At 38.2% G+C, this 17,563-nt stretch overlaps 1 protein-coding gene and 1 non-coding gene across 2 annotated transcripts; both read left to right on the top strand.

Annotated features, from left to right (window-relative positions):
* The first annotated feature begins 5,282 nt into the window (after positions 1–5,282).
* On the top strand, positions 5,283–10,049 carry LOC148584560 (zinc transporter 5-like). Its single transcript, XM_088518194.1, has 6 exons — positions 5,283–5,734; position 6,056; positions 6,433–6,535; positions 8,895–8,941; positions 9,006–9,125; positions 9,738–10,049. Exons 1-6 carry the CDS (start codon positions 5,283–5,285, stop codon positions 10,047–10,049), a joined length of 1,035 nt encoding a protein of 344 aa, XP_088374320.1.
* Positions 10,050–16,519: 6,470 nt separating this feature from the next.
* TRNAI-AAU (transfer RNA isoleucine (anticodon AAU)) lies at positions 16,520–16,593 on the top strand. The gene has a single exon. It is a non-coding gene; the product is annotated as a tRNA-Ile (tRNA).
* Positions 16,594–17,563: the final 970 nt, after the last annotated feature.

Here is a 17,563-nt window from a genome sequence, read left to right as displayed (position 1 = left end):
AACTGCGCTCGATTGCTGGTTGGTACATTCGATCGCAGTGCGCTCGATCGCACTTGACTGACGATTGATCGCAATCACAGAATGCCAATCCGCAACCTGAAACATAAAACAGAAAAGTTAAGGAAAACAAGAAATTCTTTTTGATTTTTGCTAATTAAAAATTGAAAATTAAAATAACTAAACCAAAGGAAGATGAATTTAAACAAAATTCGCCGCAATCCCCGGCAACGGTGCCAAAAACTTGTTGTGCAAAAATCTACCTAAATTAATAGGTAAATAATTGTACGTTTTACCTGTAAGTGCACAAGGTCAACATGGTAGTATAAGGTGCAAGTACATGATCATTCCCACGAGGATTGCTGAATTTATGTTTAAAAATAGATTCCTTAAGCAAAAGCAAAATAAAAGTTGATTGTTGATGTGATGATGACAAAGGGTAGGGCTTTGATATCCACCACTAATTATCTTAAACTAGTATTTCAATATGCCAATGCTTTGATCAAGTTATGCATATTTAATGTTTGCCAACCTAAGGGCATAGGTGTATACTCCTTAAGCTATTGATTTCTCTAAGCAACGAGTTAGACATGGGTGTATACTCTAACTCTTCTCTTTCCTAAAGGATTTAGCATGGTATATACTAAGTTGTTCTTTAGAAAAGCATATGTTCTATGGAAATCAACAAACACACAGGGCCTAGGGCATGGGTGTATACTCCTAGTTCCCTATGTTGATTAACCCAAGAATCGCGGTGTGGATTCTTTTGTTACTTAAGTTAAACCCAAGACTCGGTCATCCAAATTGATCTAACTAACAAGTCCATACCACATGCACATGTTGATCAGGCATACACATATGAGGAATTCATGCAAGCAGGTATTAATCAAGTTAAATAGCACAACACAATCATCACAAGGCGCCAATATTGAATTATTAATTTAACATAACTAGGGCTTCAATCTAGCCCTGCTAAATAAATTAGCTACACATAGAGTTGATGTTAAACATCTTCATAAAAGAAAAGAAAAGAAAGGAAAGAATAAACCCGAGACTTGACTTGAGAGCTCCTATTCTTCTCCCTTCTCCAAGCCTCCTATTCTAAAGGCTTAGGAGTCTATTTATAGGCTTTAGAAGTCCTTGGAAAAGTAGCAAACCCTAGGGTTTTTGTAGGGTTTCAATCCTATTACAATTTGGAGTTTGAAAAACCCTAATATGGAAATAGGGACATTGTAGCCGCCACTTGGAATGCCTCCTGCGCACAGGTGCGCTCGATCGCAGCCCGCGTGCGCTCGATTGCAGGTTTGCGATCGATCCTTCTTTTGCCCTGCGCTCGATCGCTCCTGGCCTGGCTCGTGCAGCATCTTCTCTGGTATTTCGCTCAATGGCAGGTACTCTGCGATTAATCGCAATACCAGGGAGTTCCAATTTTTCCATCTTCTCTTTTTGAGCCTAAATCACCCAGTTTTAGTTCACTTTCTTCCAAAAGCCTGTAAAAGCATGAAAAACACAAAAAGGAAGTAAAATGGTCTAATTAACTACAACCAAAGGATTAAAACATGTAAGATAAGGGCTGAAAATATGAATATTTTAGCACTTATCACATAGAGATTTCAACCTTTCTTGTCGAAACGAGAAAATCTCAGCAAAAGACTTTCAAAATCTATAGGAAATAGAGAGCAGTAAATTTATCATCCACACAACATGCACTAGAGTAAATATAAAACCTCATAATATATAGATAACCATCAAATGTGCCAGTCATCATACTGTCATCAAAATAGGAATTACAACCCAACATACCATCATAACATTGTTCTAACAAAAGATCATACAGATGAAACACTAAGCTTAAGAAGAGTTAAAGAGATCAAGATCTCTATCATATCAGCACAGGCGGTTCCTCCATCATGCCACACAGACTTCAACCATACCGGGTCCATGTCCTTAAAAATGATCTGAATTAAATCCTGCGCAATTACCCAAGTCTACTCCGACGGCATCCTCTTCTAGGATAGCTAAACCACGCAGATATTCCTAATGATAGGGGAAAGCATAAATAAAAAGGGGGGTAAGTCTAAGACTTAATGAATATTAACGCAAATAATGCCCATGCCAATATAGTGATGAACTCTAATTTTTAGTAAAGCAATAGTTCCGTCACGACAGTTTTACATGGGTGTGATATAGATATATAATACATACATATGATATAAAGTGACAGTCATAGTTCAATAGTATGGTCTACCCAAGATATTACCCTTTCTCAACAGGATTGGTGTTGTCCCGAGGGACCTGTAATACAACACCGGTGCCCCAGATATTGTACGCCACCGTATATAACACTAGCGGCACGACTGAGTCCGACCTCGGGTGGCCCATACCACTAATGATGTCCGTCCTGTAATGACCGCCCATTAAGGTTGCGCCGACCAAAAAACAACCATTAGATCCAAGGTCCATATAACACACACACATTTGACCATAAAGTTAACATATAGAGTAAGCCCATAGCCGTTATCCTGCATGTATCGGTGTACCATATCATACGATGCAAAATTATCTTGTCTGTATTTTACATGCATGCTTTTTCAAGTCTCACTTTCTTAACATATTCAGCACAACATTTTTCTCCAAAATGCTATAGTTCATGTGCAGCAAGTATAAATTGTGAGAGTTGCAAACTTGCATGTTTTTGATACACAAAATAGTTGTGCAGTGCATGGAAAATAACAACAAGCATTATGTGAGTTAAAACTCACCTGAGTCGTATAACGTCTCCAACTATTCCAAATGATCCGGGTTTCCCAAATTTGTGGAAAGCCTTTTATTAGTCCTATTTCTATCAAAACAACTCTAAAACAAAAAAATATGATCTATCGGATGGCTGGTTAAAATAAAGTCCCATGTCACACTCTGGACCGTACGTCTGGGCTCGGGACCATACATCCGCTGTGATACTTCGGACCATATGTCTGGTCGCGAGACCGTATGTCCGCTTCGAGGTTTTCAAGGAGAACCTCATTTTGTCCATTCGTCCTCCTATTCTTCAAAACCAAATTCTAAGGCTGTCAAAGGGCTTCCTAAGGTCCCCTAACTCAAAATGAAACTTCCATGCAAACGCAATCATGCTAAGTCAAAACAACGCTATTCTAAACAAGATTTAAAGCATAACTAAAGCTAAAGCTACAACTAACAACACAAGACAACATTAGGGCAGCATAGCAACGTAAAAACAGGCTAGGTAAAGCGATGTTACCTCCTTGAAGTGAAACTTCAAGAATCTCCTCACCGTTAGCACCAAAACTCACAAAACCTCATAACATACACAAAAGGATGGATTTTCACAGCCTGGGGGCTTGAGAGAAAATGAGAATTCATGAGGGTTAGGGGGGTATTTATAGGTGAGGGGCTCTACCGACTCTCCAAGAAAGCAGCGAACGTCCGCCAACCCTAGCGTACGTCCGGTACTATTTATATGGCGGTCCAAAGGCTACCTCGTATATCCAGGTATTATCCAAAGGGTATTCCAAAAAGTAGCGTACGTCCATGTGGTCCCATGTATGTCCGTGTACTATTTGCAGAGCGTACGTACGGTGGTCCCCCCACTTACGTCCGCACTACAAACAGGATCGTCCGTCCGCTAACCCTGGCATACGTCTGGTCCAAAAGTCCAAATTACACTTCTATTGTCCTTAGTGACCCAAAGCCCAAATTAACCCCCTAACTAAACTACCTAAGCTTAGTTAATTATTTGGGTCACTACATTGTAAGTATACATTTAAATACATCCCCATCTCCACACTCTGGCAATGTGAGATGCCACAACATCACTTTTTTATCTTTTTTACTGACTTAAGTATCAGAGTAATCTCTACTGAATTGCCGACCGGGTCACTCTGACTCATCTTTTAACTCCTCTTTGTTCTGGCATCTTCATGTACAATCAAAACCGTCAAGACTAGACAAGCCAACTTGTGAGCTTAATCATGCATTTGCGCAAAAAGACAATTTACATACATAGATTTTAACCACACAACCCCCTTTCTATAAGAATTTCACAAAGAAATTAACAGAAAGGATGAACACAGCAAATCCTCAAAAGATATTATTCGGTGGAATAAATTTATTAAATAATTACAGCAAGACGTTCTTTTTTATTATTGTGGATTATTCGTTAATATATATATAAAAGGGGACATAATTGTTGAACTATGCATCCCAACAAAAACTCAATGGAGGAGAAAACCCCACGTTATCACTTATCACAAGCCCTTGTAAGTTGCTCCTGATTGCTTGTGGGTGCTTATTTGAATTTGGCAGATTGGCAGGCAAGCATATATAATAAAATGTTACGGATGAATAAGTTTTCTATATTTTATCTATACTCTCCTACAAATTCAATAAATCAACCATTAGATTTGTGGAGTTCACCATTGGCTTATATGGGGTCCATATAATTCTATAAATCTAATATTTGATTGTAAGATGAGATGAACCAAATATAAAGAAAATAATGACCCAGCCTTTATCGTTAACCTACTCTTCTAATCTTGTTGTCTCTCATTAACTTAACGTAATTTTACATCTATGATGCTTTACATTAGATTTCATCTTAGTCTACCCATTACCACGTACACACTTAGCATTCGTTTTCAGTTTATAATTTCAAAATATGGTTTTTAAAAATGTAGTTAAACGTTTGCTAAAATTACCATTTAGCTTTTAAAAAACACTCATTTTAGCCTGCGATTTAAAGACATAATTTTTTTTACATTTTCAAATCACAATTTTTTCAGAAATAGACTCCCACAGATGATACATTTTGTGTAATTTGATTCAAAATTTCACTTTTTGTCAGCAAAATCCCAGTGTCATCCTTATTTTTTCTGGGTTTGTAAAATTCTTATTATCAATCTATTGTTTTCTCTTCTAAAATATAAAAATATTAACAAACAAACCGAATACAAAATACTTCCAAAAATATAAAAACAACAATATAAGGATCAAAACATTTTTCCAAAACAAAAACAGAAAGTCATTCAAAAAAAAAAAAAAAAAAGTCATTATCACCAATACCCTTCAAACCCTACACTTAAGGAATCTTGCTATGAGGTTGTTTATCATAGACAGGGTTGGCTTTGCCTAGTCAATTCAATACACTTGGTTTCTCTCTCTCTCTCTCTCTCAAACACAATCTATACAAGAGCATCAATATATTTTGAAAAAACAGCTAAATTATCCTCCCCTTTTTCTTCCTTAATTATTACGAATATCCAGAAGAGATGACCAAGTTCCAAAGCCTCTCGAGCACATTCTTAGCCACCATTTCTCTCATTCTCCTCGTTGGCCCCATTTCAGTTTCTTCAAAGGGGAAATGTGAATCCAAAGAAGAAGATCCAAACACATCCGATGCACTCAACTACAAATTAATTGCCATGGCTTCGATCCTCCTTGCAAGTGCACTAGGAGTTTGCCTTCCATTTTTGATAAAGAAGATACCATTTTTACACCCAGAGAAAGGTGTTTACTTCCTCATCAAGGCCTTCGCAGCAGGGGTAATCTTGGCAACAGGGTTCATCCACGTACTTCCTGATGCTTATGAGAGTTTAAGGAGCCCATGCCTTGGTCAAAATCCATGGGGGAAGTTTCCGTTTGCCGGCTTTGTTGCAATGTTGTCGGCTATTGGGACTCTGATGATGGAGGCATTTGCTACAGGGTACCACAAGAGGTCTGAGTGTTAAGGCATGTGACTTAAAGCCATCAAGCATGTGCTTGTGGGACCCAATCGGTTTATTGTCCTACAAAGCCTTGGAATTGGTTTTCCTTTTTTGGGTCAACTTTGACTCCTGTCTTGCATGGACTTGGAGTTGTTTCTCTTTGCCAAAATTGAATTCCTTCTCCTAGTTGTATTGGTGTCTTGCACAACCGACTTATGACACTATAAAAGGACTTGCTACGTCCTTGTGAAGTGTGCCAAGCCATATTGCTTCATATGTGTACTAAATTGTGAGCACCAAAGGGAGGAGAAAAGAGAGAATTTGAGAGGAGGTATAAGGGTTGCCACGGTGTTTTCTTATTGGTGGTTTTTGGAGGTGTCAAAAACAATTGAGAGAAAGAAAAGGTGAGAGCACCAAGAAAAAGAGAGTTTTTTTTTCCTTTTTGTTATTATTCTCTTTTGGGTAAAGTGAGAATTGGGTGTAAAAGGGGCTTTGGGCTTGAGTGGTTTTCTCGCCCTGTTACTCTCTTGTACTCATCTTTTGATAGTGATTTTCTCCAGGTCGTCTCCACCAATGGATGTAGGCTTGTTAAACCGAACCACTTAAATCTTTGTGTCGTGTGTGATTTGATTGCCTAATCTTTGTTATTCCGCATTCTTCTTATTTTTCGCATCTCACAGGCCTTGGAAAATAGGATTAATTTCTTAACACTGAGCTGAGGAAAGCTCAGCCGTTGGATGCAAATGATCATGAACATGCTGATCATCATGGTGCTACATTTGCGTTGGAGAGAATGGATTCACCTCAACTTATCCGGCAGCTAGCACATAATTTCTCAGGTATGTCCAGTCTCCAGTCTTGATTTCTAAGAGCTTATTTTCTCCATCACTGTCCCACCAAAGCCAAACAAGCAAACTAATTTTTTTTTTTTCCTTTTTTCTAGGGAAAATTTCACAAACCCCCCTCAAACTATCATGCAATTTGCAATGTTGCTCTCAAACTTTTAATTAAAGTAGTATTTCTCCAAGCTATGGGAAAATTGCAAAATACCCATTTTGTCGTAAAAAAAATGCAAAATTATTCCTTAGTGTTATTTCAAAAAAAAAAAAAAATCCATGGTGACTGGGTTTTATGTAGTTTGTGTGCATTGTAGGGAAATTGAATTCTCTTTTTTAAAAAAAAAAAAAAAAAAAAAAATTAATTTTAATTAGAGAATATGTGGAGTGAATTTGAATAATTATATTTTGTTAATTTAATTTTAATTAAGCAATGAGAGGAGTTAATAAGGTCCATCAACTATAATTTTAATCCTATTACAAAACTGGAGATAACTTAGGTCTTTAATAACCCAAAAAAAAAATACATGTACTATCAATTGCATACCCTCACACACACATATATATAACGCCAAGTTCGCCAAATAACTATAAAAAACTACCTAGTATTACACGCCAAGAAATTGGATTGCACATAAACTACATATTTATCTAATGCCTAGAAAGTTTCTTCCTAACACATAAACTACATGCCAAGAAAGAAAGTTTCTTGGCACATTATTTATACTAGGAATATTCTTTCCTGGCACATAAATAATGTGCCAAAGGCTCTTTTACGTGCCAAGAAATAATTTTCACCGACTTAAATTTCAATGCCAGCAATTAAGCGCCAAGAGAATTTTCTTGGCATTTTTTTTTTTTTTGACATATCCACACAAGAGGGGGAGGGGGGATTCGAACTAGTGACCTCCGCTTCATAAGGCGTGGTTCCTAGCCGATTGAGCTACCTTTTAGGGACATAATTTTTTTTTTCTTGGCATTTAATACCTGCTTATTAACATAAAAATATGCCAATTAGTTCCATTAAGCTCGGCTTGAGTTCAAACAATTATTTTTGCGGGCATAGCCGCTGCATATCATTTGGCAATTGCTGGGAAATCATTTTCAATCCCAACGACCCAAATCAAACTTCACAATTAACAACAGATGTGCAATTCTTAGGTAATACGGAAAATATTTTTTTAAAATTATTTTACACTGAAATAAACAGAGTCTTAATGTAATACCAATAAGAAGTTTTGTCAATTAATATTCTAATAGGACAATATTATTTATTCAAGCACAAGTTTTTATAGAAAAGTCTTATAACATGCATGAAGCGTTACATCTAACATTCATATAGAACCTTGTATAACAGTCTAGAAGAAATTTTCATCGATTTGTATGAAAAATTTATAAATTTTTTTTTATGTATATAAAATAATATAGCCGGCTTGCATTGTTTAGTGTTTACCAAGCAGTGCCTCTCTAATTTTCTAAAGACCATCAGAAATAAATTAATTGGATATCTGTTTTAGTTGAATGGACTATAATTCTCCACAAATAAATTTCACATGGCACCCCTCCAAATGAAAGAGTAATTGACCTTAAATGGTAGTTCAATTGACTAGAAATCACGCCTTATAAAATGAAGGTCATTAGATCGAATCTTCCTCCCTTTTTTCCCTCCTCTTATGTTAGATCGAATCTTCCTCCCTTTTTTCCCTCCTCTTATGTGGACATGTCAAAAATAAATAAATAAAAGAGTAACTACTCTGAGGGCCAAAGTCTATCCCAATTCCCAATCATTCATAATAAGCGAAAATAAATAATTAAATGGGTAGGCTGACGGCCAGGGACCACTTTCTGGTTTTTTTTTTTTTTTTTTACATGTCCACACAAGGGAAGGGGGATTCAAACTAATTCTTGTTAGGGTTGATAACTTTTAATACAATTTGTAAATTTAACAAAAACTCAATACAAAATTAGAGGGTTAAGGCTTGGAGTCTTACCCATTTTATTAAATGGGTCTGGTTATGGTTGACCTATACCGTCTTTACTCGAACCCGACATGCAATATAAGGGGCTAACAATTTTTTAAACCACCCTTGAATCCGACATAAGCCTAACACAAAATTAGCGGATTAAAGTTGAGAGACCTGACCTGTTTAATTAAATTAATCGAATTATGGTTAACTTATATAGTCTTATACCTATGCTTCAACATGTCTTAACTCTTAAACCCAACACATAAACACAAATCACCACCCATCGTTATAGCGAGATGCGAAACTCACATAAAACACAATATATATCCACATCTCTAATTTCTTCCTCAATATATATATATATATATATATATATATATATATTGTACAGATTTTGGAGTTGGGTATTCTGGTTCATTCGGTGATTATTGGGGTATCGCTTGGTGCTTCTGGAAGTCCAAAGACAATCAAGCCTCTCATCACAGGTGATTATTGGGGTATCGCTTGGTGCTTCTGAAAGTCCAAAGACAATCAAGCCTCTCATCACAGCATTGAGTTTTCGTCAGTTTTTTGAAGGCATGGGACTCGGTGGATGCATTTCTCAGGTACTCTTCAAAAAACTTTTAGAATAGAGAAATACTATAAATTACATTTTTATTTAATAATTAGTTTAAAATGTTAATGTGGTAGTCCCAATTAATTCTTAGATTTATCTTTCTTTTTTTTTTTTTTCTAACAATAACTAATTAAATAGTTTTTTTTTTTTTTTTTTTAAATCCTTATAAAATCAAACCATGGAATCTTGCTCGGCAAGTACAATGTTCTTAATACGCATAAGACTATCCCCCATCCATACTTGGTCTAAAGTTTGGCCAAGTGCGAGTTTCCTTGGGGATGCGCTAGCTACTTCGTTTGCCTCCCTCCCCACATGCTCGACTATCCAACTTTGTAGGCTATTCAGGATAACTTTGTTATCTTCAATTAATTGCTCATACCGACTCCAATAGGATTGTAGAGTTAGGGTCGAATTCAGGACATATGCTCTAATACCATGTTAAATTACCACTTATCATAAAAGCTTAAGCTTATAAGAATAAGAATTATTCAATTAATTTATATTCTAACACATATTCTTTCTAAATTGAAATCAAAATCAAACTTTGCTTGACCATGCATTCAAAATTTAAAGTCAATGGAGGCATTTTTATTTTTTGCAGGCAAAATTTAAGTGTCAAACTGTCACAATTATGGTAGTGTTCTTTTCCCTTACCACCCCAACAGGGGTAGCTGTTGGCATAGAAATATCAAACATCTACAACAAGAATAGCCCAACAGCACTCATTGTTCAAGGTTGTCTCTTTGCAGCATCTGCTGGAATTCTGATTTACATGGCACTTGTTGATCTTCTTGCAGCTGACTTCATGAATCCTAAAATGCTAAGCGATTTTAGGCTCCAACTTGGAGCAAATTTTGCACTTCTACTTGGGGCCTGTTTTATGTCACTCTTGGCCAGATGGGGAGAATCTTAACTGTTTTAGGGGGTTTTTTTTTTTTTTTTTTTTCTATTGTCAATAGTAATAATGGAACCAAAGATCCTAAACCAAGATGTTTTTGACTCTTTCCAATTGTTGGACCTATTTACAAGTCATATAATAGATAGGGGGATATAGGATACATCACTCTGTCTTAAATTAGATATGTCTTTCCTCTCCCATATCTAAAGACTTCCCATCATATATATATATATATATATATATATATAACGTAACTGGGCTTGGTATTAAAGGAATTTTCAAAAATCTTTAAGGAGCCACAGGGTCTTCCACCCAATAGAGCTTATGATCACAATATCCAACATAAGCCCGGAAGCGACCCAGTTAATATGTGGCCGTACAAATACCCTCATTACCAGAAAAGTGAAATTGAGAAAATTGTCATGGGATTGCTACAGTCAGGGGTGGTCAGGCCAAGTACAAGTCCTTATTCCTCGCCAGTGTTGCTAGTAAAAAAACATGATGGGTCATGGAGGCTATGTGTGGACTACCGAGCACTCAACCAAGTAACAATCAAAGATAAATTTCCCATCCCAATGATTGACGAACTCCTTGACAAACTTAATGGGGCCCACATCTTCTCCAAGCTAGATCTCAGATCGGGCTACCACCAAATCAGAATGGCAAAGGATGACGTTGAGAAGACCGCATTCCGAACTCACCACGGTCACTACGAATTTCTCGTGATGCCGTTTGGTCTAAGAAACGCACCATCCACTTTTCAGTCTCTCATGAACAATATTTTTTGGGACTTTTTGCGAAGGTATGTCTTGGTTTTCTTTGATGACATTTTAATATATAGTAAAACGTGAGAGGAGCATCTGGTGCACTTACGACAAGTTTTGAGTATTCTAAAGGCTCAACAGTTATTTGTTCGGGAGGATAAATGTCAATTTGGGCAAGACACTATAAGTTATTTGGGCCATATAATTTCGCAACAAGGGGCAGCCATGGATCCTGATAAAATTCAAGTCATGGTACAATGGCCCAAACCGTCATCTGTTAAAGCTCTTAGGGGTTTCTTGGGACTAACCGGATATTACAGGAAATTCATTAAGGGTTATGGCTCCATTGCTGCCCCATTAACTTAGCTACTCAAGAAAGATGCATTTGTTTGGTCGAAAGCAGCAGATAAGGCTTTTTCTTTCTTAATGCAAGCTATGACTACGGGACCCGTATTAACTTTGCCAGATTTCAACAAACCCTTCATAGTGGAGTGTGATGCATCGGGTTTAGGAATTGATGCAGTTCTTATGCAAGACTCAAGGCCCATTGCATTTTTTAGCCAAGCTTTAAAGGGAAGAAATCTATCTCGTTCTACATATGAAAGGGAAATGTTAGCTTTAATCGCCGCCATCCAGAAATGGAGACCATATTTGCTTGGTAATAAATTTATTATCAAAACAGATCAAAAAAGCTTGAGATATTTGTTGGATCAAACAATAACCACAAAAGCTCAGCAAAGTCAAATTATTGGGCTATGACTTCACCATCAAATATAAGAAGGGCCTTGAAAATTCTGTTGCCGATAGCTTATCAAGAAGAGAAGAGCCTAGCCATGTGTTGGCCCTCTCAAGCCCTGTTCCTCATTGGCTAGAGCCCATTCAAGAAGAAATAGCAACGAAAAGGGAGCTGCAGGATTTGGTCCAAAGAATTCAACAAGGAGAATCTGTGGGTCCATGGAGCTATAAATCTGGCCTAATATTCTACAAGAATCGTAGATATCTGAGGTCTGACTTTCCTCTCACAAGGGCTATAATCCATGAGTTCTATAGTGGCTCACATTAAGGTTTTAGCAAGATGTGGCACCACCTCAAGGCAGTTTTTTATTGGCAAAGGGCGAGTTCTCAAATCAAATCATACTTGCGGGAATGTGACGTTTGCCAATGCAACAAGAGTGAGACCACCAAACCGGCAGGCTTACTACAACCTCTGCCTATTCTAACAATCATATGGGCTGACATTTCTATGAATTTTGTGGATGGGTTACCAAACTTGCAAGGCAAGACAGTGATCTTTGTGGTGGTGGATCGTCTCTCTAAGTATGCTCATTTCATTCCATTGAAACATCCCTATTCAACAACTAGTGTGGCCCAAGTTTTTTTTTTATAACATATTCAGACTCCATGGACTACGAACATCTATTGTGTTAGATCGGGATCCTGCTTTCACCAGCAAGTTTTGGCAAGAGCTCTTTCAATTGCAAGGTACTCGGTTTAATTTTAGCTTAGCACATCATCCTCAAACAGATGGTCAGACAGAGGTAGTCAACCGTACCTTAGAAATGTACCTTTGTTGCTTCACAGGTGACAAACCCAAGGATTGGGTCAAGTGGCTATCTTGGGTTGAGTATACATACAATACTAGTTATCATGCTAGTACTAGCAAGATCCCTTTTGAGGTGGTATACGGCCGATGCCCTCCCACATTACTTTCTTATATCCCAAGGACTATGAGAGTGGAAGCAGTGGAACATGATCTATTGGAAAGAGATCAGTTGCTCAAAGATGTGAGACTCAAGTTGCAAGTGGCTCAGAATAGAATGAAACAGATCTATGATAGTGGGCACTATGAGTGTGTCTTTCAGCCGGGTGATCAAGTGTATGTTCGCCTCCAACCCTATAGGCAACATTCCTTGGAGAAGTGGTCTAACATGCTAGCGGCCAAGTTCTACTGACCATACTGCGTGTTGGAGCGTATTAGTGAAGTAGCTTATTGGGTGGAATTACCAGCTGAATCCAAGGTTCATCCAATTTTCCATGTATCGTTACTTAAACTTAAGGTGGGCAGCCAAGTGTCCACAAGTACTGTTATGCCTGAAGTTAACAATGGCAAGTCTCCTCAACTTTAGCCTCAAGTTGTCTTAGAGTACCGTGGTAACACCGACAACAGGGAAGTCCTCATCCATTGGCAGGGATTCAGTCCAACAGATGCTACTTGGGAAGAATTTTCCAACATGAAGGCTCGTTTTCCAGATTTTGTCCTTGAGGACAAGGACACATTCAATAGGGGAGGAATGTTACGAGCCTAGTATTGTAGTCCTATTCCAATAAGGACGTGTACTCCACTATTGGTTAATAGTAGTATTTTAGTCCTATCTTAATAAGGAGACTTTCTTCACTGCTGTGTAGGTCAAGGATATTCTCTTTTATTTTCCTAGTCTAGGTAGTATTACTTTTACAAATCCTAGAGGGATTTGACCTAAATTGTAGTTCTATTTAAACCCATGTTGGGGTGCAATAAAGCAGGCAAATTTAATTCTCATACCTAGTGTTTGGAGGCCTAGGAACCTCAAATTTCCTACCGTTAATTATTTAGCGAAAATAGGTCGGAATAAGAAGCAAGATCTTGCTTTTTTTCCGGTTGACAAGCGAATAACACGTTCAGTTACGAATTCTCGTAACAGTATACAGAACACCAAATTGAAACATGAATGCTTCATGTTTTGCCATGGCTTCTAAGTTCTAATGCTTCTTATTAAGGATTTACATAACTTGAATTCAAACCCCCTTATGGGCTGTCAAATATAGAGCTATGAATGAGAGGGTGTCTGTGACTTTATGGACTAAAATTCAAAGAAAGCACTCCCCTATATAACCAATGATGGTGATCAAAATCACTAAAACCTGACCATCACCCCAACTAGGGGGATTAGGCAGGGTGATCCCCTCTCTCCGTACTTCTTTATTATAAGTGCAGAAGGTTTAAGCTCTCTGTTGAGTAGAGCTGAAAATAATGGTGAAATCACGGGCCTAGCTATTTCTAAAGGAGGGACACGACTTGTCATCTTTTTTTTGCAGATGATAGTTTGCTTTTTTGCAAGTCTTCTATCCAAGAACTGCTCAAAATTCAAGAGGTTCTAAAAATTTATGAACAGGCTTCGGGGCAACAACTCAATAGAGGGATCGAAGACCTTAATTTCCTTTAGCAAGAATACCCACCTAGAGACCCAAGCCCATCCTTTGGAAGTGGTTGAAACCAGTTCTACGCAAAGTTATGAGAAATATTTGGGACTCCAGCTCTTATTGGAAGATCTCGGACAAGAGCTTTTCAAACCATTCAAAGCCAAATTTGGGATAGACTTCAAGGATGGAAGGAAAAATTTTTGTCGCAAGCGGGTAAGGAGGTTCTTCTAAAAGCAGTTATCCAAGCGATCCCCACATACACAATGAGCATTTTCCAATTCCCCAAATCTCTGTGTCGTAGAATAAATTCTTTGACGATGAAATTTTGGTGGGGTCACAAAGATAATTATTCACGGGTAGCTTGGATGAGTTGGGGTAAAATGAGTCATTCAAAAGAGGTGCGGGGTTTGGGTTTTAGAGAGCTTGAAGTGTTCAACCAGGCCCTTTTGGCGACGGTGGGATGGCGTCTTGTCCAAAACCCAGACTCTTTGGTTGGAAAGATTTTTCAAGAAAAGTATTTTCTGAGGACCTCTTTTATGGATTCAAGTCTGGGGAGGAACCCATCATATGCTTGGCGTAGCATCTGGAAAGCCAAGAGCATTCTTGCAGAAGGTCTCATGTGGCAGGTAGGTGATGGAAACTCTATTAAGATCTGGGAGGATAGATGGATTCCTTCGATTTCTCCTTGCAGGTTACACGCACCTTTCCCTAGCAGTCATAGTGACACACGGGTGAGTAGCCTAATTGATTAGGACAACAGATGGTGGAACATCCAGAAGCTTCAAGAGACCATCTCTGAGGCGGTGGTGAAGCACATTTGTAACATAGCCATATGCCCTGGACGACAACCGGACCAGATTGTTTGGGGGGGGGGGGGGGGGGAGAATGAACGGTGCTTTCACGGTTTGAAGTGCCTACCACATGGCTCGGGCTGCACTGGAGAGGGAGAAAGGATCCTGTTCGAGTTCACAGACCAATAGTGAGCTGTGGAAAACAATTTGGAATGCAAGGGGAACAAAAGCTCTATAGTTGTTTATGGAAAGCCTGTCAAAACATCCTTCCCACAAGAGAAATCCTGCACTGGTACCATATTAGCTTCGATCCTCTCTGTCCTATGTGTGTGTTGCATGAAGAAACGGTGGGACATGTCCTCTGGCTGTTGGAAGTCCCACATTGCCTGGATATTAAGGAGATGGGCCATTTATAAGTTGAGGGGAAACCTCAACTCTTGAGCTAGCTTTTGGGTTGAGTTAGGCCCAAGACCCATTTCTAACATGGTATCAGAGCCAGGTTCAATTAATTGGTTGTGGCCCACCGTCACCCATTGTCGCACGTGTTGGCTTGGATGTCCTCCCGCCACACGTGAGGGGGCGTGTTGGAAGTCCCACATTGCCTGGATATTAAGGAGATGGGCCATTTATAAGTTGAGGGGAAACCTCAACTCTTGAGCTAGCTTTTGGGTTGAGTTAGGCCCAAGACCCATTTCTAACACTGGCATCGCCAATCGGCCAAGGATGTTTGGCTTGAAGGTCCAAAAGTGTTACAAAAATGTACAAGCTACGACACCAATTCCAAGGAGATTTTTGTAATGCTCATGGAAAAATTGGATGATTCCGCGTTTCAGCTATTTATCACGGTTGCCCGCCAGATTTGGTTGAAAGAAACAGTGTGATTCACGGGGGAGAAATGCTGGCACCCGCTGCAATTATGAAGCAAGCATCGGAGTAGATTGCCAATTTCGAAAAAGCCACGGAATCACGTCTCAAAGTTTCAACACACCCAGTTCAACCAATTAGGGAGAAGAAGTGGGAGAAACCACTTGTGAACGTTGTGAAAGTGAATTGAGATTCCTCAATCTCAACGGAGCTGAATACAACGGGGGTGGAGGTAATTCTCAGGGACCATGTGGGGGACATGCTAGCCTCTTTTTGCACATATAAACCAACTGCAATGGAAGCAACGTTAGCAAAGGCCATGGCAGCTTGGTATGCAACGAAGATATGCAGAAAGCTGGGAGTGAAGGAAAGCATTATTCAAGGGGATGCGAAGGAGGTAGTCCAAGCCCTGCAACGTGTGGGCGATTTGAGAGGAAGCTACTGCATGCTGGTACAAGAGGCCAAGATTAATCTTCAGCAGTAACTGGAGTGGTGTGCAAACCATGTATTCAGAGAAGCAAATGGCACTGCTCATAAGTTAGCAAAATTTGCAATCTCCTTTAGGGAGGAGATTGCAAAACTTGTATCCATGGAAATGTACTTGCTAAGCAAGCTTTTCATAATCAATGAGATGAGATATTTCCTCAAAAAAAAAATAAAAATAAAATAAAAAATGTAGACAGAAAAGAAAAAAAAAAAAAAAAATCCTACCGTTATTTAAAAATAAAAATAAAAAATAAAAAATCGAAATTGGTGAATGACCGAAAACACCAACACCTAGGTTTTTTTTTGTTTTTTGAAAGCATATACATGGCAATCCTAAAAACAAAAGCTTACATTGATATTTATTTAGATTTATAACAAAACGATAGAAAGCTTTACATCTGGCCTATTAGCTCAGTTGGTTAGAGCACCGTGCTAATAACGCGAAGGTTGCAGGTTCAAGACCTGCATGGGCCATGCTCTATCTTGTCACCAATTAATACATTTTTTTCTTTTGAATCAGGGCAATCTTTCGCTATAAGAGCATTAAACAACGGGTCTTTTTTTTACAGTGGAGGAAAAACTTTATTTAATTTTTTTAACTTTATTTTTTTCCCCTCTTCCCTCTCTGGCATTTATTTGAACTGAATATTTAAATGGTTTTTTTTTTTTTTTGTTGCGTCCGATATTTGCCGGGTGTGAGAAATAAGATGTACTTATCAATATAATGCATACTATCTTTAAATGGTACGATGCTTTTTGGAATAACCCAATAACAAAATCGGACGGGCTAAAGCCCAAAGCGGACAATATCATATCACTTAGAATGAGGTGTTACACTTTTAATTTTTTCTCTATTTCCCAGCATTTATTTGAAAGAATATTTAAATATTACAGAAAACCGATAAGGCTAAGGGAAGTTATTGTTGAGCTTATTTGAATAGAGAAACAAAAAGCAATTTGGTTCTCTAAATTAAAAAATAAAAAATAAAGCAAGCAACTCCTAGTGTTTTGATAGTGTTTGCCTAAGTAGACTCCAACCCTATCCGAAGTTGTATGTTCAATTCGTATTTACTTAGTACTGCTCAAAATGTTGAAACTAGAATTTTTTTTTTTTTTTTTTTTTTTGAGGGGTATGGCCCAGAAAATAAAAATAATTACAGGAATTTTTTTTTTGGGGGGGTATGGCCCAGAAAATAAAAATAATTACAGGAATTTTTTTTTTTTATTCTTTTTATTTGAGAAACCGGTTGCATAATGCATATAACGGCTTTATTCTCCTTGTGGTATGTTCTTCTTGATACTTTCTACTTCTACTTATCTTACAATTATACTTATTCATAGCCTCTCCCATGTTAGTTGGGGAAAGGGTATAAGTCACAAGGGTGGTTTAGGGGTGGAGGAGTTCCCCACAACCCACCATCTTGGGAGGTTCAAGGAGCCCCAC

This window comes from Corylus avellana, chromosome 7 (assembly GCF_965113065.1).
Source record: "Corylus avellana chromosome 7, dhCorAvel1.hap1.2, whole genome shotgun sequence".
Lineage (NCBI taxonomy): Eukaryota > Viridiplantae > Streptophyta > Magnoliopsida > Fagales > Betulaceae > Corylus > Corylus avellana.
The sequence above is the reverse complement of the archived record's forward strand: the minus strand, read 5'-3'. Positions and strand labels throughout refer to the sequence as shown.